The sequence below is a fragment of the Eubalaena glacialis genome, chromosome 2 (genome assembly GCF_028564815.1).
Source record: "Eubalaena glacialis isolate mEubGla1 chromosome 2, mEubGla1.1.hap2.+ XY, whole genome shotgun sequence".
Classification (NCBI taxonomy): Eukaryota; Metazoa; Chordata; class Mammalia; order Artiodactyla; family Balaenidae; genus Eubalaena; species Eubalaena glacialis.
The window spans coordinates 46,006,258-46,031,930 of NC_083717.1; the positions used below are offsets into that span (position 1 = coordinate 46,006,258).

A 25,673-nucleotide genomic window follows, 5' to 3' on the forward strand; every position below is an offset into this window, starting at 1 on the left:
CCCAAGTTAACTAAAAATATAATACAGTCCCCCATTTGAAGAAATTAATGTATAAAAATATCAAGGAAATTATCTTTAAAAATATAATTAGAGGAACTTGAATATCAGGTATTAAATGCACTGTTTAGTGAAAATCATTAATGATGGAAATATCAGAAATAGTTATCAAATAACTCCACCCTTTTCTCCCTGCATACTCCCCGCCCCCGAATAAGAAAATAACACATTTCAATCATTTAATGAACATGAGTTTTGAAACCTTAACTGCACAGGCAATTCTTAAACGTTGTTCAAGTTTATTAAGAACATAAAAGAAAATGGAAAATGTGTGAATTCATTCCCTGAGACTAAAATAATTCTGATATTTAAAAAAACACAGATTTAAAAAAAAAGCAAATTATATACCTTTCATGGAACATCAGTAAGATTGAACACATTAGGAAATCTAATTGTGTAATTTATATTATTGAGTTAAGAAAAAAAAAAAAAACACCTTGACAATCTCAATAGATGTAGAAGGCGTACCTGATAAAATTTAACATCCATTATTCATTGTGAAAAAATAGTCTAATAAATTAGTAAATGATGAGCAGTGCCTTAACATGACGAATGATATCTATCAGAAGTATCACAAACATCAGACTTATTGCTGAAACACTAGAGATAGTTATTCTAGTTCCTCATTTTTTTTTTTCTTTTTTTTTGGCCACACCTCGTGGCATGTGGAACTTCCCCGACCAGGGGTGGAACCCACGCCCTCTGCAGTGGAAGCCCGGAGTCTTAATCACTGGACAACCAGGGAAGCCGCTCTAGTTCCTCATTTTTTAAATGAAGATAACAGTAGTTTCTACTGCTAGGATTGTTGCAAGAATTTAATGAGCTTACATACTTATGCATTAACTATTAAAATTAAGCCTTTTAGGTCAGATCCAGCCAATGCAAAAATGTAAGAGAAATAAATGATATTTGAATGAAGGAAACACATTATTTGCAAGTACTAGCTATCTGATAATATCTGTAAATGTAAAGAAAATTAATAGACGACATATTGGAATAAAAAAAGGTCAGTTATGTATAAACAATATCAAAATTAAGAAAATGAAAACCAGTGTCCATACCCAATAGAAAAAAATCTTAAAAACCTAAAAAAAAATCAAAGAGTGTAACAGGAAACAAAAAAACGCTATATTGCTTAACTATGTGAGGAATTTCTGAACTGTACTGAAGGACATGAAAAAAAGACTAATTGAGAAATTTAATATATGATAAACTTGAAACATGAAGTCATTGAGAGGATAAACTAAGTGATCACTGTGTAAGTGATTCTGAGGTAAGTTGGTTGCTTATCCATCAGGGAAAAATGCGTCAGCATGTTACACCAAACACAGTAACTATTTCAAGGTGAATTAAAGGTCAAATGCTTGAAACAAAATAAATAAATATTTATTTATATATAGTTCCATAAATAAAACTATTAAAATAATGGAAAGTGCTACATAAACAAACTGAAAAACAGGAATGATAAAGGAAGAAAGATTTAAGATGTCATGGTGAAAACAAAAATTGCCATAGAAGATTAAAAGACAAAGGATAGGTTGCTAAAAAATACTTGCAGCATAAAACAAATAGATGGCAGCACTAATATAAAAGGGTTTTTTTTGATCAATAAGGAAAGGACAATTCAACCTAACAGATAATTTAAATCAAGGAGGCAGAAATCTGTATAGCTAATAAGCAGATGAATGGCTCATGCTTTAGTCAACCACCATCATGGTTGTTAAAAGTGCAGAAGAGGGGGCTTCCCTGGTGGCGCAGTGGTTAAGAATCCGCCTGCCAATGCAGGGGACATGGGTTCGGGCCCTGGTCTGGGAAGATCCCACATGCCGCAGAGCAACTAAGCCCCTGCGCCACAACTACTGAGCCTGCGCGCTACAGCCTGCGTGCCTAGAGCCCGGACACCACATCGAAGAGTAGCCCCCACTCGCCGCAACTAGAGAAAGCCCGCGAGCTGCAATGAAGACCCAATGCAGCCAAATAAATAAATTTTTTTTTTTTAAAAAAGTGCAGAAGAGGGAGCCAGATCACCTGGGTTGGCCCCCAGTCTTCTCCATTAACTGGCTATGTGACTTTTGACACCTTACTTGACATTTCTGTTTCTGTTTCCTCCTAAATGAAAATTATCACAGTACCTGTGTTGGAGGTCTGTGGTGAGGATTTAAATGGTTTGGTAAATGTAAAAAGAGTACAGTAGCACACAGTAAGCACTTAAAGTGTAAGCTCTCATCTTCATCACCCTTGTTTTAGTAGCTTAAATTACCAAATTATTTTAAGCAGTCAGATTAAGAAATATAGTCAAGATTTTTCGTGAGCAGTGATGATTAGGTGTAGTCAAAGGACTCTCTCAAATGCTGTTGGAGGGAGCATGACCTGCTACCAGCCTCCTAGAAGGCACCTTGGATTAAAATTTAATAGACACATATCTTTGAGCGTTTATATTCTAAATATCTATTTTAGAGAGGCAACTGGGGCTTGGAGAGATACAGTAATTACCCATGGTCACACAGATGCTAAACGCCAGAAATGGGAATTGAATTGAAGTCTGTCTGGTTTCGCGGTCCTACCATGGCCCACTGTTAATAAACATACAACAGAAAATGTTCAGTTTCATTAGTTATAAAAAAAAGCACATATTAAAACAACCTGAGGTCATTTTATTCCTATGAAATTACTGTATATTAAATAAAAATGCCTATGGTTGGCAACGTTGGAAGGAAACGGACAGGCTCATTCACTGAGGCTAGGAGTATAAATTAATACAACATTTTAGGAGAGCAAATTGGCAGTACTTGCCGAAACCATAAAAACAGGTGTACCATATGACTCAATAATTCCACCTCTAAGACTTTATTTTTAGGAATGCATCATGGAAGCACAAAGATATCTATGTGTAAAACCATCACAGTGTTTACAGTTGTTAAAAATTGGAAACAATCTTAGTTACAATGGAAGAGTGGTTAAGCTAATTATAGAATATTCATAAGATGAAGAACCATTCTAAACTATGGAGAAGAATCGATTTTTACATTGGAGAATGTTTCCCATACTTTTTTAAAGTTTAAAACACAAGTGATTAAAAAGTACATAAATGAAAGTAAGACAGAAAAAATCATGTTATTTAATAAGCAATTTCTGTGTACTTGTCACTGTTCTTACTGCTTTTTGCTGATTATTTCACAACAACTGCTGAGATATGTATCCTTTTTTTTTTTTTTATTCACACTTTACAGATTAGGAAACTGAAGAAGGGAGGAGTTATGTAACTTATCCAAAGTTACCCAGCCACTCTGAGGCAGAGCCAGAATTTAAACTCACTTCATCTGCCTCTAAGAGTCCCAAACTTTATCCAATACACTATGATCCTATTTTCATAAGATAAATATTTATAAAAGAGTACATTAAAAATTAGAGATCTGTTTGTTAAAAAATGTAATATTGTAAAAATTACATTTTTTTCCTTTTTCTAAGCTATTTTTGTAAATTGTACACCATTCTTACAATTAGTAAATATTACTTTGTAAAGACAGCTTCTATTTCAGGGAGAGGAGTTGATAAGACATTTTGGGTACAGCAGGGTTTTCTGCCTTTACCAAAGTTCAGTGCTGGGTTTCGGATTCAGGCAATGGGTGGGTTGGATTGCCTTGCACGGAGAAAGGTGAGTTGTACGTGGAGGGCTGGGGTGATGAGTTCAGTGCTGCCTCTACTGGCTGGTGGTTGACTGTGTCAGGGCAAACAGTGACCTTGTGGGCTTTTCAATCTCTCGTGCTGTTTGTAACTCCTGCGGTGGGAAACAGGCGTGTTTCCAAGTGGGGATGTGAATAGAATCACTACCAAGTAAAGGATATTTACTTTTCTTCTTTCCTAGCCACATGTCACATGTGAACATGTGTCTGTTCACATCACATTTTGTTGGAGTCACCTTGCATGTGCATTAGTGGGGATCACCTGCTGTATTGTTATGTCACATTATTTTCCCTTTTGCCTGCAATGAAAAGCTTCTGATAGAATAACGCTTGTTTACCCCCAAATGTTCTCCATTTATTCACATGAAGGTCGAATTGGGGGCTGGGGAGGATCAATATGACTCTTCAGTTTGGATTTTGATGTTAAATGTGTATCTTTTCTCCTTAAAGCAACTGATGGTTTTATTCCTTCATATCGATTCTGATTAACTTTGCTGTTGAATCAGTTGATATCTTGTCACATCAAAACTTTACAGTAAAGCATAACAATGAGAATTCTCTTTTTTTTCTTGTTTTTTTAAAATAATGAGAATTCTTTAAAAAGAGTTCCAGCTGAGAAAAATATTTTTTCTCTGTCCCACATACTAACCTTTGTTATATGCCAATTTAAAAAGTTTGGTTTTCTAATATAGTGAATGTAGTATCTCTGTGACTCAAAAATTAGTTTTATCACCAAACTTTTTAAAAGTTCTTCATATTTACCATGCTTAAAGCTTGTGTAAGCAGATTTAAAATTCTTTTAGATAGAGAAAAATTGCATAGGTTAAAGATAATTTCAGGTCAGATTAAAATCCAAACCAGACTACCTTCTCTGTAACTTGTCCTCTGGCTCTGAAATCCTGAATCATTACTCAGAAACAGACTTCCTGTGCTCTTTCATTCACTGTCTAATGTAACCAAGAATTCATGGTTAGCATGGTTTGCTTTCTGATATATTGTTTCTGAAAATAATGTAAAGGGACATGGAAATGCCCATTTCCCTAATTATGGAAATTTAATTCCTAATTAGGTTAAATCTTTGTAACTGTCCTGCAGAGATGCCTTCCCCAAATTATTGCCTGATATCTGTGCTCCTCACCTATGGAAAGGCAAGTATGCAAAGGTGTGTGATAAGTCAATTTGAAGAGTTTTCTTGTAACACTAAAGTTAAGGACATTATCTATTATTTCATCCTTCTATTTGAGTGAAATGAAATCCTCCCCGATGTCAGCCCAGGAAGACTCTCCAGTTGAACTTCGAGATTTCCTTTTGTCACAATTTACCTTGGGTGATAGAGATCTCAGAATTAAACTTAAGTCTTAATTGAAGTGACTATCTCATACCTAAAGACAAAAGTATATATAGATTCTTTGCTCTAAGTTTTCTTTTAGCTGTGCTTTAATTGTCCTATTTCATAGAGGTTTTAACATTATAAAATGCTAGAAATAATTTTCAGTTAAGTATAAATAATAAATATAGTTCTTGACTGGAAAAATATATGTTTATCTTTCATTTATTGTATAAATACTGTCATGTAGGAGTTTGGCAAGTTGGGGTGTTAACCGAACTTTTTATCCTGTATTCATGTGTTGGAAGTTCAATTATATAAACACCATGGAAAATGAAAATATTTAACAAATAGTTTCTTTGGTTACTATTTCAGTGTTTAATTATAACGCTAAATATTCAAATGCATTGATTTGTTCTTAACCCAAGCATATCCCAAATACAAAGTAGTGTATTTCCTCTATCTCTCAGTTTATCTTTTCCCAAAAGATATTCCTTATAGAGGACAGACTAAAAAAGTGGAATCAACCAAATGTTAATAAATAGGAGGATTCATAAATTGTGGTTTATTCAGATTTTGAATTTTACATAGCAGTTTAAAGAAATGAGGCTGATCTATATACTAATACAGACACATTATCAAATCATATTCATACATACAGAATGAAATTGCAAAATATATACAGTTTGAAACAAAAAATGTAAAATACTTTCTTCAAGGATATATTTATGAATATAAATTCTCAATAAAAATTTAGAAAGGATACATGCCAAATTCCTATCTAATTTCCTTCTCAGGGAAAGAATTGTGGTATTTATGGACATTCAAAGGGACTTTTTTATTTCCTATAATTTTTCAATCTTTTTACAAATTTTTAAACTTACAATTTATATATCTTAAAATAATATATGAAAGTGCCAAACATGAGTAGCTTTAATTATATCTCTAGCTTTAAAGACTGCTTTAATGTCCTAGGTGGATTCTGTGCTTTGCCGACACAATTCTAGGACATTGAGAAAGAGGAAACGATCATTTACCCAAAAAAACAAAAAAACTTCTTTGACTATAAAATAGTTCTTTTTATACTGATACCTCTTGTTCTTCTGTTGCCCTTCCTAACCCTTAAGAAATCATGGAAATTTTAAGATAACAGTACAATGATTATGGGTTGAGGCAAAACTAAACTGGACCAAAGTCAGCTTGGCAAATTGTCATGCTGTTTTTGTATTTATTTCTTTCAACTTTAACACCCACAATTTATTAAGTGAGACAGTGGATAAAAGAGGAAGCTCAGAATCCTGTTTGGATACCGTTTAGGAAGGAAGCCAGGTCTTTATGGGGTACCCCCTTCCTCTTAGCCACTGGCCAGGAAAACCATCTTTCTGTTTAAAACCTATTCAATTTGAGAGAGGTGGGGTGACTTTGGGAAGGAAGGTGACCTCTCCCTTGTAAAGTGGAATGGCTCTGTTTCCCCCCGTGACTTATTCAACTCATTTCCACCACTGTTTATAAGAACACTTGTGCTGGATGCTTGTAGTGACAGCAATAGTCATTTAAAATATGGCTCAGATTTCATGCCCTCAAATTTCCTATGTTATTTCAGATGTTTGATCATTACAGTCCCAAATGGAGCTTTTGGTCAGCTCAAGTTTTGCTCTGCCCTGTTGGAGTTAAGAGATATGCTTCGAATAAGCCAGAAGTTTAAAAATGCATATACTACCACTGTGTATAATATAAGCATTGCTGCTATCAAATCTGAAAAGAAAATGCCTTAATGGGAGCCAAGTCATTTCCAAAATGATACAGGGGATATTTTCTTAGATGCCTCACACACTGGGGTCCACAGGTAGATTGGTATGTGGAATTGATGTGACATGCTTGGCTGAGAGATGCTATCAGAAGAACTTGTTTATTTTGTAGGTTTATCAGCACATTGTTCTTTTGAAATGTTTTTGGATTTTTGACCTCAACCCTAGCTATGCTGATTTATTTAATTTGCATTGCACCTTGGCTGTGAAACACTGGTCAGTTTTAGAAAACTGGTTCCTTTATTCATTTCTTTAAAATATTTCAGAGTATTTGTATAAAATAATATTTTTCTAAAATAACATTTTATAAAACAATATTTTATAAGGCAATATTTTTATAAAATATTGTATAAAATATTTTATAATATTTTTATAAAATAAAATACTATATTATAAATAAATAAAAGATCTTATTTTATAACCTTTTTATTTTGGAATAATTCTAGGTTTACAGAAAAGTTGCAAAGTGATACAGAGTTCCCATCTATCCTCACCTAGTTTCCTCTAATGTTAACATCTTACATTGCCATGATGCATTTATCAAAACTAAAAAAAAAAACCTGACACTGTAAATTGCTATTAACTAAACTCTGGTCTTTATTTGGATTTCACCAGTTTTTCCACTAATGTCCTTTTTCTGTTCCAGGATCCAACCCAGGGTACCACATTGCATTTTATCATCTAATCTTAGTCTTCTGACTGTAGCAGTTTCCAAGTTTTTCCTTTTTCCCATGACCTTGGCAATCTTGAGTAGTACTTGCCAGAAATTATGTAGAATATTTATCATTTTTTAACAAATAAAAATGTTTAACCTCTGGGATTTTTGAATGAAAGCCCTGGTAGGCTTAGTAATAATTTGTACCACTAATTTTCCTCTCATATATCAGTTTCAGCCTGGTGATTGTTACTTTATCTTCTTATCAGTTATAGCAGCACTCTAGAATTAAAAGTTAATTTATGATTTAATACTTACATAGTTTTAATATTTGCTTAATATTGGCTTCATCTGTGTATGCGTTCTGCATTTTCAGTTTTGTCAGCTCGTTCAGTTTAAATCCCATAGAAAGTCTGTATTTTATCTATTGTTTATGACAGATTCGAGACGGACAGACAAACTGTTACGTGTTGAAGAATAAAGATTTAGAACAAGCTTTTAAAGGAGTTATTTACTTGGAGATGGACCTCATATATAATCCGGTAGGTCTAACTGGACAGGTCTCCCAGCTTCTCTCTATGGAAAGTGAAAGATGACCAGCCTGGAGAGATTCAAATCAATGTAAAATGTTTCAGAATTTTTGCAGCTACAAAGAAAATAGTGTTTTAAAACTGAGGCAAGAAAAATCAGTGCTGGACAGTCTGGTATTAATCCTGTTGGGCCAGTAGAATTGATGGTGTGTAATTCTCAATATATGTCAAGGGAAAAAAAAAAATAAGAGGAAAATTAGGTTCTTAGCTTTATTACCTTTAATCTTCTTCCAAGGCAACAGCTGGCTGTTGGACAGAGATATCTTCAAGCCTCTGACATGTTATTTAATTATTATAGTAGATTTCTACTATCCAACACTATCAAGACAGGTAGTTACTCAATTGAAAACTACAGTTAAAGGAGGATTTTTTTTAATGTATCTTAAACTTTTAGTTTAATATAAATAAAATACATAAATATACATTCACTTGCCAATTTTTAGGTGCGGGCCTAAAACCTTTTTTTAAATAGCATGGACATATTATTTTTAGTTCCACAGCATATTCCTTGCATAAATACACCAATAACATCTATGATTTCTAATTTCAGTTTCTTGAAAGTACAGATATTCTTTAAAGACACAGAGCAATCTGAATGTGAAATTCCTCCAGATTATTTTTCCATAAAATCATCACCTCAATAGCAGTATCTTTTTAGTAACTGACCTTTCTCAAGGCTTTCTAGAGCAACATCGATTTCAAGTCTTTTGGTCTGTATTTCAATAATTTATATAATAATTAATTAAATATAGAATTATAGTAACGGGTAAAATTGGCATAAATAGGTTTGCGAATTAGCACAGTTGGTTCTAGATGGGAATACTATTCGACTGTCAGGAACAGAAATCCCTGGGCGTGCGCGGACATGGCTTACTTAGCTGTGAGCTTTCCTTGCCATGGTATCAGCAGTAGGTTCTAGAAAGGGAAGGGAGAGCACAGGTTAATCCAGTTAGTGGGGTAAATGAATGTAGCATAATGGCGCTTTTACAGTAATTAGAAGAATGGCTGCCATTTATTGGCCATCTACGATGTGCCAGGCTCTGATATTATTTCATTTCATCCCCACAATAAGCCTGGTCCCTAGCTATCATGAATGCCGTCTTATGATGAGCAAATGGAATTAAACAGGGGAGCTGATTTGCTGATAAATGAGTGAGTCGGGATCCAGATCCAGATCTTTCTGACTCCTCAATTATCCCGATGCTACATTGCTGATTGTTTACTATTTTTAAGAGATTATTCATAAAATCAATGGCAGGGAAGTTTTATATTTTATTCCTGGAAATGTTAAAACTCTGGGCACAGCCTCCAGTATGGGGTCTGTTGTTACTTCCTCTTTTTCCCCATTTCTTAACCTTTCCCTTCAAGGAGATCATATGTGTGTGTTGCACACAGATCACCCTTCATCTCCTCTTTTCTTCTGGCAAGTACTTGTATATAGACTATGCACACAGGTAAAACTTGAGTTTTAGGGGGAAAAACAGCCTTAAATGAAAAACTGTTAAGTAATGTTCTAGTTGTCCATCTGATGTAGAGGAGAAGGACTTGAATTTTGTTCTTTGAGGTTTTCCTCAGTTTAGTGATTTGGATAAACCATGAAGTCTCTCTGACCCTCAGTTTATTCCCTAAAAGCTGGGCTAAAATGACTCATTTACTTATTTTTCTGGATCATTGAGAGGAAATGAGATTCTCTATGGAAAAGATGTTTTTATAAGCCGGAAACTGATTTTCACATGCAAGGTATTACTGGCAAAGAGTAGTTCAAAACTTTGTTGTGAAAGGAAGTTTTACTTTTTTTAGAGACTTTGGTTTGAGGACTTCATGAGCCCAATCTCTGCAGTGGTTTAAAATATCTCTTTGATTTGCAAAGTGGAAACAACACTCTGGAATCTCCAGTCTGACCTACCCGAGTGATGCTCATGAAATGAGACTCCAGAGACCCATGCAGAGCTCCGGGTACCCACCATGTCTCTGCCCACCCCCCAACCCCCTAACCCCGTGCCCTTAGGGTCAGAAGGTATTGGTTTCCAGAGCTTCTCAGTCATTAGAAAAAGAAGAGAGTGAAGTCCATCTCAATGCTGCCCCTTTTAACACTGGTGTCTTTCTAGATCAAAGCAAGTATTCGGACCTTTACTCCCAGAGAAAAGCGCTTTGTTGAAGATAGCCGCAAGCTGTCCAAAAAGGTAGGTCAGTGCAGTAAACTGGCTTGTTGGTACAGTCAGCACCCAGCACCCGGAGTACTTACTCGTCGTGACTTGGTTGCATCTCGCCCTCCTTCTCTGTTTTCCTCTCTCCCTCCTCCCTCTCCCCGCTTGTCTCCCCATCTCTCCCCTCCTTCCTCTATCTCCCCTTCTCTCCGTAGACAAGGACTTCAGTTGGGCTCAGTAAGAAGGGAAAGACTCAGAACACATCTATTGGATCCTGCAGAGGGTGTCAGCCCTCCATTCATCCCCTGAACCATTTTGTAAACAAAAATTCTGAGCGTCAAACCATAAACCTTCTCTTGAATTTACTTGCCCCTCCTACCCTCCTTTAATCACAACCATTTTAGTCTCCATCTTTCAACATTTCAGGGAGGCATTCTGCCAGTGGAGTCCATCATGGAATTAACCCAGTTGATCTTTCGAGATGTCCAGCCTCAGATTCACCGATAGCTGCTCCTACCACTTTTTTTTGCCTAAATTTGGATTGTGTTGGCATTTTACCTCCTATTGAGTTAACTCTTACTCCCTCTGCCTGTTGCCCTTAATTCCTCTCTCATCAGTTCAACAAAAAGTGAAGATCAGGGCCAAGTAGAGGAAGTTTCACATTTTTTTTTTTTTTAACATGACCTTTACAGTTCTTTTCAGAGCCCCTCCCTGTCCTATTCAGACACAGTTCAGGATTTCACTCTGTACTTACGGCCCCTCTTCAGTTGTGTAGCAAAGAACAAAGTGTCCCCTTTTTAAAGTGTTTATTACTTCCACCACTTCCTGTGAGGTGAGCAGCTGTGGATTGCATAAAGCAAGTTAAATATAAAGGCATCTTATCATCCTTTGGTTTCCCATGAACTTCTGGACACACTCGGGAAAGGCCTTAAACCTCTTCTGAAGGGAGCATCCAAATGTTTTGTTTTGGTCTGCTGTAACATTGAGTGTAATATTTATTTTGTGTAATCTGAGTAAATGGCTTTATTATTGTTGTTATTATTGCCTTTTGCTCTGTTTACTTGAAAGTTAAAACCTGAGTTGAGGTAGGTGGCATAGCTGCTTTGCAAACAAATTGAAATGAATCTACCTACAACTGGGAGAAAAGACACTTCCTTTGCCAAACAGGACCTCCGCGTTGGGTGGCTTTGGGCTCTGAGAGCACCGGGGAGTTTTGGGGCTGAGACCCTGGGGTATGTTAGGTTTCTCCCCAAGTTCCTCTCACCACTAAGCATCCCCAGATTTTTATAAAGTTGAAACTTGTGCTCATGACACAAATACTTAAAATCACTTAGTATGTGCCAGGCACTCTTCTAAGCCCTTTAATTCTCTCCACAACGTACAAGGTTAGCACTCCTATCAACCCCATTGAGTAAGAGAGAGGTTAAGAAACTGGCCCAAGGTCACACAGCAAAGAGGTAGGAGAGCTGGATTTCCTTTCCAGAACTTTACTTTCCTATAGAATAGACTTTTCCTTTTGGACTAGATGAGCTAGATTACATGTACATTTATACTGTAAATCTACCCATTTCCTTCCAAACTAAACAACACAGACCCTCATTCCATTCTGTCTGTCTCTCTCAAACACACACACACATATCACACGCCTGACTGCTGTTTTTTTTTTTTTTTTTTTGGCTGCGTTGGGGCTTTGTTGCTGTGTGCGGGCTTTCTCTAGTTGAGGCGAGCAGGGGCTGCTCTTTGTTGCGGTGCGCGGGCTTCTCACTGGTGGCTTCTCTTGTTGCGGAGCACGGGCTCTAGGTGCACGGGCTTCAGTAGTTGCAGCACGTGGGCTCAGTAGTTGTGGTGCGTGGGCTCTAGGACGCTCAGGCTTTAGTAGTTGTGGCGCGTGGGCTCAGTAGTTGTGGCTTGCAGACTCTAGAGCACAGGCTCAGTAGTTGTGGTGCACGGGCTTAGTTGCTCCACGGCATGTGGGATCTTCCCAGACCAGGGATCGAACCCGTGTTCCCTGCATTGGCAGGAGGATTCTTAACCAGTGCGCCATCAGGGAAGTCCCCTGACTGCTGTATTTTTTACCAGCTCAGTTTTGTGCTGAACATTATTGAAACAGCCTATTCTCCTTCAAAGGAGCTATAAAATGCATTGGATTTTCTTTTCCTCCCAGGATGATCATAGTTTAAAAATGAACTTTAGAAAAAGTATTAGGACTCTTCATTTTTGCTGTTTTATTCATTGGCAGTTATACAGAATCTAATTTAAATGACCAAGCTGTCTGATCTAAAGAGGATATTTGGAGTGTTTAAACGTAGTTCCCTGTTTTCCATTTTTTTAATCAGATCTTATCAAGAGATGTAGACCGAGTGAAAAGACTCACCATGACAGTCTGGAATACAATACAGTTCCTTAAAAGCTGCTTCCAGTGGGAATCCACATTGAGAAGTACAGTAGCATTCGTGGTAAGCTTCCTTTTTTATGTTCAGCTTATTTGCTTCTGAGTCCCAAGTCCTAATGCAGATGGGTTTTATTTTACTTACGTGAAGCAGAATGAGGTACATTCAACATAGCTGAAGTTTACACTGGGAAGGAAACTTTAAAAAAAAGGATAGCCATTCATCTTTCTAAAATATATTATGACATAGGAGATTATGTAGGAGGTGTCTTTCCAAGACCATACTTGTCAGATTTACCCTTGGAAATCCCTTAAATTACCCAAATCATACTTATATACTATCTCTTGATAAGGTAAAGAGAGCCAGTGTTCTATGCATTTTTAAATGTTTCTGTGGTGCTTATGATAAACCATTTGTATAGTCCCCACAATGTGTTTGTCTCCTTCTGTACCCATGAGGGCCAGTGTTTTCTGAAAAATGGCAGTTGAAAAATCACATGACTAAATGATGACTAAATTGCTCTAATTTATGTTTTAAGTAAATCATTGGCAAACTTTGGTATAAAAAACATGTATTCAGATCAAACCTCTTGAGACGTAACCGATTACTACACATTACACGTTGACTCAACACCACAAAGGAGAACCACTGTCTGTGAAATACATTCTTATAATAATAGTTGGCCTTTTCTTATGAGCATAATAAAATCACGGAATCTCAGAACTGCATGAGATCTTATAACCACCTAGGTCAACCACTGAGAGTCCAAGAATCTTGTAAGGACTTGAAAGTTAGCATAATGTCCTCACTTTACATCTCTGGGCATCCTCCCTCATCTGTAAAGGCACTTGTCATTGATCAGATTGGTAGCGTCAGGCATGGGAGGAGAAACCAATTTGCTCGACTGCTAATCTTGTGCCTTCTGTATTATGCCATTAACTTCTGCACTGTGCAAAGATCACAGTAGGACCTCATACGATGTGTGAGTGGTTGAGTCATGATCACGGCTCTTTTGTCTCCTGTTTTCTATCATCCATGCTCTCTCTTACCCACCAGGCTTATCCACATTAAAAAAAAAAAAAATCAGTCCCAGAGGTCAGTGGGTTCGAGGTCACTCCCACCTTTATTATGCAAGCTGTATACTGGCTCCATAAGAGGATTTTTCTTAGCCATTTTAGCACATTGTTTTATCTTTAGTTAATGTTAGCTTTTCATTGGTTCAGGAGGTAGAAGGCCTGTGATGGCTGCAGCCTTGGCCTTTAATATACTTTTTCTTTGTTTTAAAGTTGCTAGAACAATTGGGCTTGATAACAGCATTAAGAAGGATTTTATTAATCCCTATCTGCCTTTGACTTAGCATTGATTCATCCACTTCCCTTTCTCACATTCTCCTCAGCTGGGGGCTTTGTGTGTTGGGTTCCTCTTCAGCCTCCCTGCCTCTGTTTCCCACCTGAATCCTCTCTACAAACTTTCCAGGGAATGTTCTGTGTGATTCTGGGCAAGAGAGGCAAGTCAACATGATTGGTGGCTTCTTCCAGTCAGCACCCCGGCCAGTCCCTTGGAGGAACAGGGATTTCCTCTTTCTTGAGCTTAGTTTCTGGCACTGAGATTTTTAGAAAAACAGAGATCTGTTGCACTGGATTATGTAGGGGGATGACAGAAATGATTAATGGGCTGTCAGCCTGATCTGAAGAAAGATTACAACAAATGAATAGAAATAAGTTGTTTCATAGAGGGGGCTTCTAAACGGGAAGGGAGCCTTGGCATTGGGGCCACTTCTGCATGACCTGGGACCTGAGTGGACCCTCCTTGCCGACACCACACCGCACAGCCCTCTGCCAGGCTGGCTGCCAGAGGCAGGCCAGCACATCCTCCTTTAAAATCCCTAAGGTCCAAGGAACGAAAGATAGAGGAGTGCTCTTCTTGCTGGTTTGCCAAAATGTGATTTTGCAAGGGTACCTGAGTTTATGAGATGGTGGGAGGCCCCACTGCAGGTGTGGATGGGGGACATTTTCCATTGGACATCATTGGAAAATGCAGAGTCAATTACAAGTGATATGTGCATCCGTTCTCTCTCTCTCTAGGTTGTCCTGAAGGTACTGAAATAAAGACAGCTTCACTCAGATACACTTAGTTTTCTGTTTTCATTTGAAACTCTACTTTTGAATGTTTATCTCACATTTACTTTGACCAGCTATGGTGGATCTCAGAGATACTGCAGATGTAGAGACGTAGATATCTCCCCTCCCTAAGCTGATGATGTGTAATTTCATTAGAGAATGTTTTTGTTGCTACCATTATGATGGTCACTCCAAAACTATTTCTGCTCTTAAAGCAAAGACATATAAAGAAAAGACATTATTAGGATAAAATAAATGCATTGTAGCCTCCCTTATTTTCTTTAATAAGATCATGGGTAGCCAAGCCTTCATATTTTTCAGAAAACCTTTTGCTTTTATGGCTCTTGCTTACAGACTTAACGCTAGCTGCTTGTGGAGTGCTGATGGGTGATTCCAGGCCTGCGGGCTGCCACTGGCTGTGTCCCTGACTCTGTAGGACTCTGTTCAGGGTTGTCTTTCTGCAGAATGTTGGATCCTCGGGTGACCTGGGCCAGAGAGGGAGGAACGGGGAGACTGTGATGCTGAAGCCTGGCTTCGCTCCCTCACTCCACTACTGAGAACACCGTGTTTGTCTTTGGCGGTACAGTACACACTGATGTTCTCCTATGATCTACTGAGGATAGAATGCTGCTCCTGGTCTTTATTCATCCATGTGGTACTTTGTTCATGCTTCGTCCACTTGCCTTGGCATTACAGGGGCAGAGCAATTTCGTGCTGGTCTGAAGCAAGGTCTTAAGCCAAGAATTTATTAAACAATAGGACTGCATGTGAAGGCCTTTCTCTATTAGAAATTAGGATAAGTGCTCTTTGAGGGTTCACTGCACAGGTGTGAAAAGAACTGTCTTGGATAAACCCGTCTCCATTAGGGCTTTTCCTTCCCCTAGAGGTACAGCACCACAAGCTAAGGGCAGAAACATAGGAATTTTTCACTTCTGTTTTGTCAGGTAACATGAAATTGCCTTACTAACATCATCTTCATGTTTCTATTTTCAGTTGATACAAAGCAGGAATGTTATAGGATCATGTTTAGTATATTCTGGTTGTTAGTCTTAAGACTTTATGAAAGCAAGCCATACATTTTCTAAGGGATCCTGTGGATGTATGTATGAATATATCGTATCTTGTTGAAAGCAGGAGTTAAAGGAAAGCAACCTGTTAAGATCTAGGTCCTGTGGTGTCCAGTCAGAAGTAGATGAACAAACATGAGAAAATTTATCTTTTTAGACTGTCTAAGCATTAACCTCCCCCACTAGGGGATTAATCCCCTCTCCACTTAACGTGGGTGGTTGTTCTCCCAATACTAAGAGAAGAAAGTTATCTTCAATTTCCTGACACCTGCCACATGACTGTTAACTGTATACTGTTTAATTCATTGTTATTGTAAGAAATTAAAAGTGGACTATCTTTCTTTAATTTTTATTGAAGTATAGTTGATTTACAATGTTGTATTAGTTTCAGGTGTACAACAAAGTGATTCAGTTATACATATATATATATGTCTATTCTTTTTCAGATTCTTTTCTATTATAGGTTATTACAAGGTATTGAATATAGTTCCCTGTGCTATACAGTAGGTCACTGAATGTGTACTTTTTTAGAGTAGTCAGATTCCAAATCATACTTCTATAGGCTTAATATTTTGTTAGGATAATTACGGGAAACCTTGCTCATTACCTCTTTTTTTTTAACATCTTTATTGGAGTATAATTGCTTTACAATGGTGTGTTAGTTTCTGCTTTATAACAAAGTGAATCAGCTATATGTATACATATATCCCCATATCTCCTCCCTCTTGCGTCTCCCTCCCACCCTCCCTATCCCACCCCTCTAGGTGGTCACAAAGCACGGAGCTGATCTCCCTGTGCTATGTGGCTGCTTCCCACTAGCTATCTATTTTACATTTGGTAGTATATATAAGTCCATGCCACTCTGTCACTTCATCCCAGCTTACCCTTCCCCCTCCCCGTGTCATTACCTCTTTTGAGTCTTTCTCCTTCCTCTAAGTTTTCTAGATTTTTTTTTTAATGTGTTTTCTGAGCTTTACTTGCTTTAAGCTAAAGATAATTATTTTTCACTCAAAAGTTCACATTCTCAGTTTTTCCAGTTGAAAGATAAATTAATATAAGATGTCAACTTATGGACAGAGGCCTATAACTAAAACATCATGCCTAGAAGAAGCACATCTGTATATTTCCCTATGAATGGATTTGTAAATATACATGGTATTTTGTATACATGCCCATGGTCATTCCCAGTCACAGGCTTTGAACTCTGGGGATAATTAATGGCTTGTGTTGTTTCAGTGATTACTATGTGTCAGGTACTGTCCTAAAGCATGTTATAAGTGGTAATTCATTTAGTTCTCATAACAACCTGCTGATGTAGATGCCAGTATCAGTATTTCCTTCTTTTTACAGATAAGAAAAATAAGCCCATAGAAGTTAAATAAAGGTTAAATAAAGTGTCAGAGCTCATATACTTTTAAGAGACAGAGCTGAGATTTAAACCCAGACCATCAGGATTTAGAGTCCATGCATGTAAACATTGGGCTACACTGCCTGTCATTGATGCCCAGGATGCAGTGATCACGATCCTTGTATTTAGATCGATATAATGGCTCTAGGGACAACCATATGAGTCATTTCAGATATGTATAATATCTAGATGTTATAAATGGAAGTTAAGCCTATTCCAAGATGCTTTGGGAGAAAGAAATCCTTATTATATGGGTAAGAATAATTCTCAGACATAGTCATTATATTCACAAGAGATGGAGTAAAATTAAAGAAGTGAAAGGTAGAAATGTCTCTGGCATCTTTGGGGAACAGCCCAGACCGTGGGAATCACATGCTTATGACCTCCGTGGAATTCAGCTTGATGGTCTGGAAAACCTCAGTGCTTGGTTCTAGGCTAAGCCCCAAATTGAGGTCTGAGTTATCTTTTCCCGCTTTTGGAGGAAGCTCTTAGATGATGTAGAAGGGCTTTCAAGGGGAGAATGAAGAGTGAAAACAACTAAAGGAAGGAGCCATGGAAGGAATCTGTAGTTTTCAGATCTTCTTCAAGAATTCCAAGTTGTTCAGAGTAAGGGCTAGTAGTAGAGATGAGTAACTATCTACATTAGTAAATTACTACAAAATATCTTAAAACAGTGGCTTTCAGAGAAATTTGCTCATATTTCTACTGTGGGAAGGGTGCTATATTGTACAATATATTCCCATGTCTAGTGCAAATACATTATTTGATAATAGTTAAGAGGAATTGAGTTTGTTTTCAAAAGATAATTTTGCATTGTGGTATTTGTATTGTAGAAGCAATCATCTGTATGAGTTTTTTTGATTTGTTTTTCTCTTGGGTAATTGTACTTTATATACAAGCCCCAAATGTTGTCTATAAAAAGACCTAAGGTTATATTATGGCATAAGTGCATTAATTTTTTCACATGACAGAAAACATTTACTTGACAGTTGGCATCATCAGAAAATTATTTTAAATAGCAAAGGTCTCCCAATGCTGTAAAAAAGGATTGCATTTGTGTAGTTTGGTTTTCCACCACTCTTTCAGGCCCTCGCCTCTTGCGTTGAGGGAGAAGAGTCTATGGGGGCATTGATGGATTCCTTATTTATTAAAATTTTACTTGGACCTTTGATGTTAAAAAGCAATCTAAGTCTACCATATATCAATGGGTATTTTCATAAAGCTATGCTTTTAACATCTGTGACTTTTTTTCCTGCATTTTTTGATTGTAAGAAAATGAAGAATTAATTCTTCAGAGTTGACAGGGCCTGCAATATGATACATAATTTAAAGCATCAATCAACTGTCCCGCTCCCCAATAAGGTTAAAATACAATTCTCCACTTTCTTAGTGATAGCCCCTGTTTAACATATATAGAATTCTTAGCTTTTAGGGATCCTAGAATTTTGAGAAGTGTGAAATGATTTCACATTGAACTTAAAAACAATAGCAACTGTAACAGAACGAACCCTTCCATCACACACGTGTGCGTACACACACTCACACACAAAACACTGAGAAGCAGAGGGCATTTGGGAAGCAAAAAGTTTCGCTGCTGAAAGTTTTCTGAGAACGATTTGATAAAAAATTTCATGAGACCTTGCAGAGTGTCCCTGTTTATAATCCCTTCTGTGGCCCACAGGACATTCAGATTGAACTTACTTTGGTACAAATGACAATCACACTGGACGTTTTGTTTTCAGATTGGATGATTAAAATAGTGCTGGTCAGTTGTCTTTTTGATGCTTTAGATATTTATGTGTTAACTGGGTCTAAAAGATTTTTCTTTTTTTTAAAAAAAATTCTATCACCAGTTTATTCACAACTAGATGCACTGCATTTGATTCAACTTTTGGTGGCTGTTTCCACACCCACCAGAAGTCACAATCGGATGTGCACAGCAGGCATCACTGCCTGTTTGGTGGGTGTTTATGCAGTTGCTGCTCAAAGATTAACAGTAAAACTGAAAAAAAATCCACAGTTACAATCACCATTTTGTCTGGAGAAAATTTTTTAGGCATCTTAAATGTTACATATATATACTTACATGCAAAAATGTATAAATATATTACATTAGATGCTTAAAATATTTGCCAGGTTATTATTTGTTTTATTTAACATTTGTACGATGATTTCCCAAATCTTCCCTTTGGCAGAGGACTGCCTAACATACTTTTAAAAGTACTTTAAACTTCTTTTTCAGTATTTTTTTCCATAAGAACAATCCATTATTGCACATTGTGATGATAATTTTTTACAACATAATTGCACCTTCTATTGACAACTTCTCAGGCATTAACTAATTATGCCATTTAATAAAATTACAGTAATTGCATTAAAAGATTATCTATTGAAAATTTAAAAGGACACTCTTAGCTATTTTAGTATATTTCATGTTTATATTTTCAACTTTATAATTGAATTGCATTTCCAGGCAGAATCCTAGCTATACTGAATGAAATCAGCTGGTATTTTGGAGCATCCCAACTTTGAATAGTAAGCATTAGATCTTCATTTTTTAAAATCCCAGAATAGCATATGTTTTCAGTCTTCACACGGCCCTGCTGGGTAATAAGTGAATGGTTCTGATAGGTCCAGGCCCTGTATGGGGACTCTCTGTCTCTACCTGCTGCCTTTCCTAAGCTTTCTATTGGGATGTACTTGCAAGTACACATTTTTCTGCCTTCTGTGAATTTTCTGGTTAGGAGCCGTTGTCCTTTACAGATTCCAGAGAACTCAGTATAGTTCACTCTGCTGTCCAGAGATACACTACTGTTAATTTGAACTTGATCCTGAATTTAGGAACTTAAATCTTAGATGAAGAAAAGACTTCAGTGATCATGTCCCTCCTTGACCAAACCAGTGCCTCACTGCCTCCTTCAAGCTTGCCCCTCTTCCTCCCTTCCTCCTTCCCTCCCTTTCCACAATCATTGTTTGTCCAGTGTCTCATACACTGCTAGATATTGAGATACAGAGATGAAATGATCATAGTAAGTCATCCGACCATCTGTCTTCCTCCCCTCTTTTCTTCTCTTCCCCCCTTCATCTCTCCCTCTCTCTCCCTTCTCACCCCATCCACCAGCCTCCCAGCCTCTCCCCAGTATCCCTCTCCACCTCCTTTGCTGCACCCTTTCTTTCTCTCCCCCAGCTTCCCTCCACTGTCCTCCTCTTATATTTGAAACCAAAGCAGTAAACTTTTAATTAATAAAGCACACCGTAAGAAAAATTAAGTTTGCCCTTTGGAGAGCAAATTAAATAATAAGTATGGAACTATTTTAAACATATGAAGTGAGCTACAAATGTGAGTAGGAATTATTAGCTGATACAACTATTGGAAGGTTAGGGTGTTGCTCTCCTAACTCAGAGAAAAGCTTTGCTGAAGTGGGTACAGGTACACACACAAACACATACACACAGTTGCTGAAAGCTTCACTGAAGTGGGTACAGGTACACACACAAACACACACACACAGAGTTGCTGTTTCATTGCAAAGGATGTGGAGGACCTGTTCGAGAATGGGGTAGAAATGCAAACAATTGTATTCTGTGTCATGCAGTTAATGTACAAGAGTCAACTATCTCTAGGGCTGATTAATGTGCATGGAACCACCAAATTCCAAACTATGTGATTTTACCTTTAAGGCTGTGATAGTACTTTTCATGTTTGACCTAATAAATTAAGTTCTTTATATCAAAATAGGAGGGATTTTATTTTAATATTTCAGGTTAATGTCATATGCTAAAAAAATCATTCAGTGTAACGTAGCCATATGATTGAAGGATTACGTTAAGACATTGTGAGCTACAGATTGAATGACAGAGACCCAGTCTTTTATCTGTGTGTACGTCCTTACCGCTTATGATGGAGCTGAGTACATTGCAGGCATCTAATCAATGCTTCTTAGAAGAATACTGGAACTCATGCAGACCATCTATTACCAGATACTGTTTGTTTGTATTCCAACTACTCCTCTGACCATAGCAATCTATGACCCCACCAGAGGGTAAAATTCAAAGACAACTGAACGACTTAATAATCATCATCTTTTCTGATGTGCATTTTCCCAACTTTTTCTCGACCCTGCCCATGGTGCGGGGGGTGATGGTGCTAATTTGCAGCAAAATGTCCAAAAGACAGTCAGCAGTAGGAGAACTTAGAGGAGGGGAGTTGGCAAATCTCTAACCCGGATCAACAGCCACTGAATCTGGAGGGATTTTATTTTTGATTCTTACAGAGCTGAGTGCTTTTTTCCCCCCTCCATCTGTTGCTATATATGACACCTGGATGTGCAAACATTTTGTCTGATGCAAAAAAGGAAAAGAAGATTTAGAAATAAAAGAGAGAGGGTTGGAAGGGAGGAATAGAGTGCTGGTGTGTCTGAAAACAGTCAGAACCAATTTCCTGCTTCAGTTTTGATCTGTTGAAGAACCGCGCTCAGCACTTACATTTCGGGCTAATTTGATATTGCCTTTTTGGTGGTCCGAGCTTTGTCATTTGTTTGGAAGCTGTCATCTTTATTAGTCTCTCTGGCTGATCTTTGGGGCTCCCCGTCAGGTGGCGCGTGCTCTCCGTTGTCTGACTGGGCTTGGCAAGCCGCTGGCCCTTTTATTGCTGTGTGATGCGGGCATGCTTGCCGGGCAGCCTGTAATTAGACCCACCACAGATGACAGTTACAAGAGAGCCTGGTAATCATTCTAGCTGCCTGATCTGATGTTTATGGAGAGAAACATTCTTTGTGGTCTGGTTAGGGTTTACTATACTGTATCTTACTTTTGCCATTTGATTTATAATTCAGGAAGTTGTGTTTTGCTACCTCTCCGCCGAGCTTGGAGTTGTGTCATTGGCTTTTGAAATAACAGCGCTAATTTAGAGGGGGTAGTTTTCATTGGACTGATACTGTAGCTCCCAATTTTATTAAAAAAGATAGGAAGACAGTTAAAGCAAACAGCCAATTCATTATGTCATCATTTAAACGATGTTCCTGTACAGTGTTTACAGACTGTTTTAGTCTCCCTGGGATTTTCTTATAACCCAAATCCGTGTTTTTTGGCCCTTTAAAATGACTTTTCTATATCTGGCCTAGCTTTAAAAATTTTTTTTGTTTCCACTCGTTGCCAGGGATACTTCACTTTGTCAGGGAAAAATAAAAAGAAAGAAATATACTTATTAGCTCAATTGGTGTTGAGACCTCCATGGCTACGATTTTAAGTCTGGAAAAGCATGGAGCTATAGAATGTTAAGTCAGAGGGTTATGTTCATTCATGGGGGAAGAAACTGAAGGCTTCGGGAAAGTGATTTTTCTCCTGGCCTGTTAGAACAGAAGATTTTCAGTCCTTATACCATTTTTACAGTGTGTGACTTTTGTGGTCATAAATTTTGCAATTATGGTTTTAGTTCGTGAGTGTGAGCTGTATCTAAACAGAGTCCACAGATTGTGTTATTAAAAAATTTTTTTGAAAACATACTTTTCTGCAAGTCTTACATTTGGAAAATATTTTATAAGTCTGGAGAGCTGCTACTCAGAGGGGTAATATGCCCTGGAGGAACAAATATCTGTAATATCTGTTACTTCATGTGGGCTTTTCTTACAGCAGATGAATCTTCCTCATTAAGACTTGAGGGGTAATGCTGCTGCCCCTGAAGATGGTGACGTGAGGATGATGATGATAATCTGTTTGCATGTTCTGGGTGTTTAAGTTTTGACTTCTGCTGTTCAACTTGTTCTTACTTTATTGGGCTACAGTAACACTTGTAGTGAAATATTGTCTCACATTTGTCTTTTGTTTAAAGAGCAACAGAATACTAAGTATGAATTTGCCGATAGCAACATTTCTTCTGCTCTGGTATAAGCCAGGTACATGCAATTATAAACTTTATTGTCAATTATTCCATAGCAAAAGTGGCTTTCCTTGGAAACCATTGAAGTCCTCACATTTTTCGTAAGGAAATTTCTGTTGGCTAATTTGTGCTCCAGATTCTACTTTGCAAAATAGGAAAATGGGATGCGTGTTTAGCTGTTAAAAAATTAGCCGCCTGTGGCCTCAGTCGCCTATACCTCTTTCCATACATCTTATTTTGCATTTCATGACTTTTAGACTTTTAGTAATGTACACATTCCAAGAGAAAAATAATTGATTTCCAGGAAATTCTGTGCATGTGCATACACACACGCACGAACATATACAAGGGGGAGGGGGGCAGAGGAGGAGGAAGAGGAGAGAAAGGAAAAGGGAAAAGAGAAGGGAGAGCAAATAGCCTTTCCATTGCTGGAGTTTACTTAAAGACAGTCCTGCAGGTGGCGATAGAATCTCATAAATGATAAAAATCCCAAAGTAAATTTCTGTGCACTGTTTCTTGGGGATTTTAATTTCAGTAATTTATTTTTAATTCGATACAATCATCTACAAGCAGAAATCGTTACATTCGAAAAAACTCAAATTTCCATGTTGTGTAATCTCTGTTTTTATAAAAATTTTCTCAGATATTTTATGGCATGTTCATCTTTATGCACAAGAGATGAGATCTAGGTTATTGCCGAGCTGGTACAGATTTTATATGGCAAATAACCATTTTAAGCCTGTTTTTTAAATTTTTATTTTACTTTTTTTAACCTATAGCTAAAATTTGATGCCTGTGCCATTGGTTAGGTTCATAAAATCTTTTGCTATTGAGTATTAAGTTGTATAAGGGTAGTGCTGTGTGGGTGTATGTGTGTCAGTGTTTGCTTGTGTATCAGAGTATCAAATCAGTTGCTTCCAGAGGACATTTCCTTCCTTAGCTAATTGTTGAAGGTTAGTTTTAATCTGAGAGGAATCACAAATTCTTTGAAAGCTATTTATTTTACCCAGCAATAAAAAGACAACATAAACAGTTTGTTTGAAAACACTAGAAATTGCATAGTGGATATGATAACATTTTTTCAATTATTTTAGATATTAGGCTTTGTTCAAGCAAAGTTAGAACATTCAGTAGATCTTTCTTTCCGGCTAGTTGAGGTTCAGAAGTTCTTAAATTGCTTATTGTGAATGTATGTTTTCACTTGCCATTTTTTCTTAAGTTTGGGTTCGAAGATGCAAACACTAAAGTGATTTGCTTAAACATAAAGCTAATTTTCAGCTCTCGTCTTTTCATGTAGCCTCATTTAAAAAACCTTTGCAGTGCACATTTTCAAGAGGAACTGCCTTGATTCTAGAAAATGTAATTATTTTGGTTTAAATGCTTTAGGCTTTAGATGTTGAGTGTCATCAACAGACAACTGTGATGGTCTTGAGCAAATTATGTGAAATTCAGTCTTTGTCTCTCTTCTGAACATTTCACTGAGTCTTATGGTGAAGTTCAAAACCAATAAGGTCTTGTATACTGTACCGTCGAATACAGAATTTCTTATAATAGAAGAGGGGGAAAAAGAGAAAAGAAAAGAAACCTTCTAGCCTTCTAATGTTCTGTTTCAATTGCTATTCCAATTACTCATGAGGGGGAAGAGTGGAAAGCAAGTCAGACCGTCGGAAAACCTGTTTTACTGCCTTCACATAAAGGATATTCAATTCTGTGCTCTGTTAGCAACTGACCAAAATCTAATCCATTAAAAAATATATCGTGGTAAGCAGTTCTTGAAAATGTTTATAATGAATGGTAAAAGCCAAGCTTCCACTGTGAGATTAGCAGTTGGAACAGGATGTGTTCATCAGGAAATAGGTTATTGCCTTACCAGTGTGTCCTGCTGCGTAACCTGTAGGATAGATGAAGATTTAAAAGCTTGCAGTGCAAGGAGTTTATTTGATTTCCCCCCTTTGCCTTCTTTTGCATATCACAGTGTTGTTTATCACCCATGGTGTTTTCTTCTCAACAAATCTATTCCAAAGTTCATTTTATAGACAAAAAGCATCCAGTGTTTTGGAGGTCGCCTCCCCCCTCCACGCCCCACCCCCGCCACACACACCGGATGCTCATCAGTGACCTATTCATATTAATGTAACTAATTCACTTTTACAGCGCGAACTCTGTAGCTTTAAAAAAATAATAAGAGAATGGTGAAAGATGATTTTCCAGAAGTCTGGACTCACCCTCACCCCCCCATCTTAAAGATACAGGAAATACTGCTGTGGATTATGGTGATTTTCCTGCTTTTTGCTTGATTGCCGTCCAGTGTTGGAGCCAGTGGACAGTAGTGCTAATGAATAATGCCTTCTACATGGAGGATACCTATAGTCACACACATGCAGTGACTAAGAGATCAAATACACTGGCTAAAAAGCCTTAGGGAAGCATTATGTGTCTGAGGTCTGATCTATTGTCTGGGAGGTCAGATGAGTGTTAATGCACTCTGCAAAGATTACACTCCCTCTCTAATTGCTCCGACACTTCCTTAAAGGATTTAAACA

General features: G+C 37.4%; 1 protein-coding gene across 7 annotated transcripts in view; it reads left to right on the forward strand.

Moving 5' to 3' along the window:
* MCTP2 (multiple C2 and transmembrane domain containing 2) overlaps nt 1-25,673 on the forward strand; it is a 190,183-nt gene that overhangs the window by 96,581 nt on the left and 67,929 nt on the right. For all 7 annotated transcript variants that reach the window (XM_061181797.1, XM_061181798.1, XM_061181800.1 and 4 more), the window contains 3 exons: nt 7,971-8,072; nt 10,229-10,303; nt 12,604-12,723. In XM_061181797.1, the coding sequence (XP_061037780.1) occupies nt 7,971-8,072; nt 10,229-10,303; nt 12,604-12,723 (297 nt within the window). The remainder of the gene's footprint in view (nt 1-7,970; nt 8,073-10,228; nt 10,304-12,603; nt 12,724-25,673) is intronic.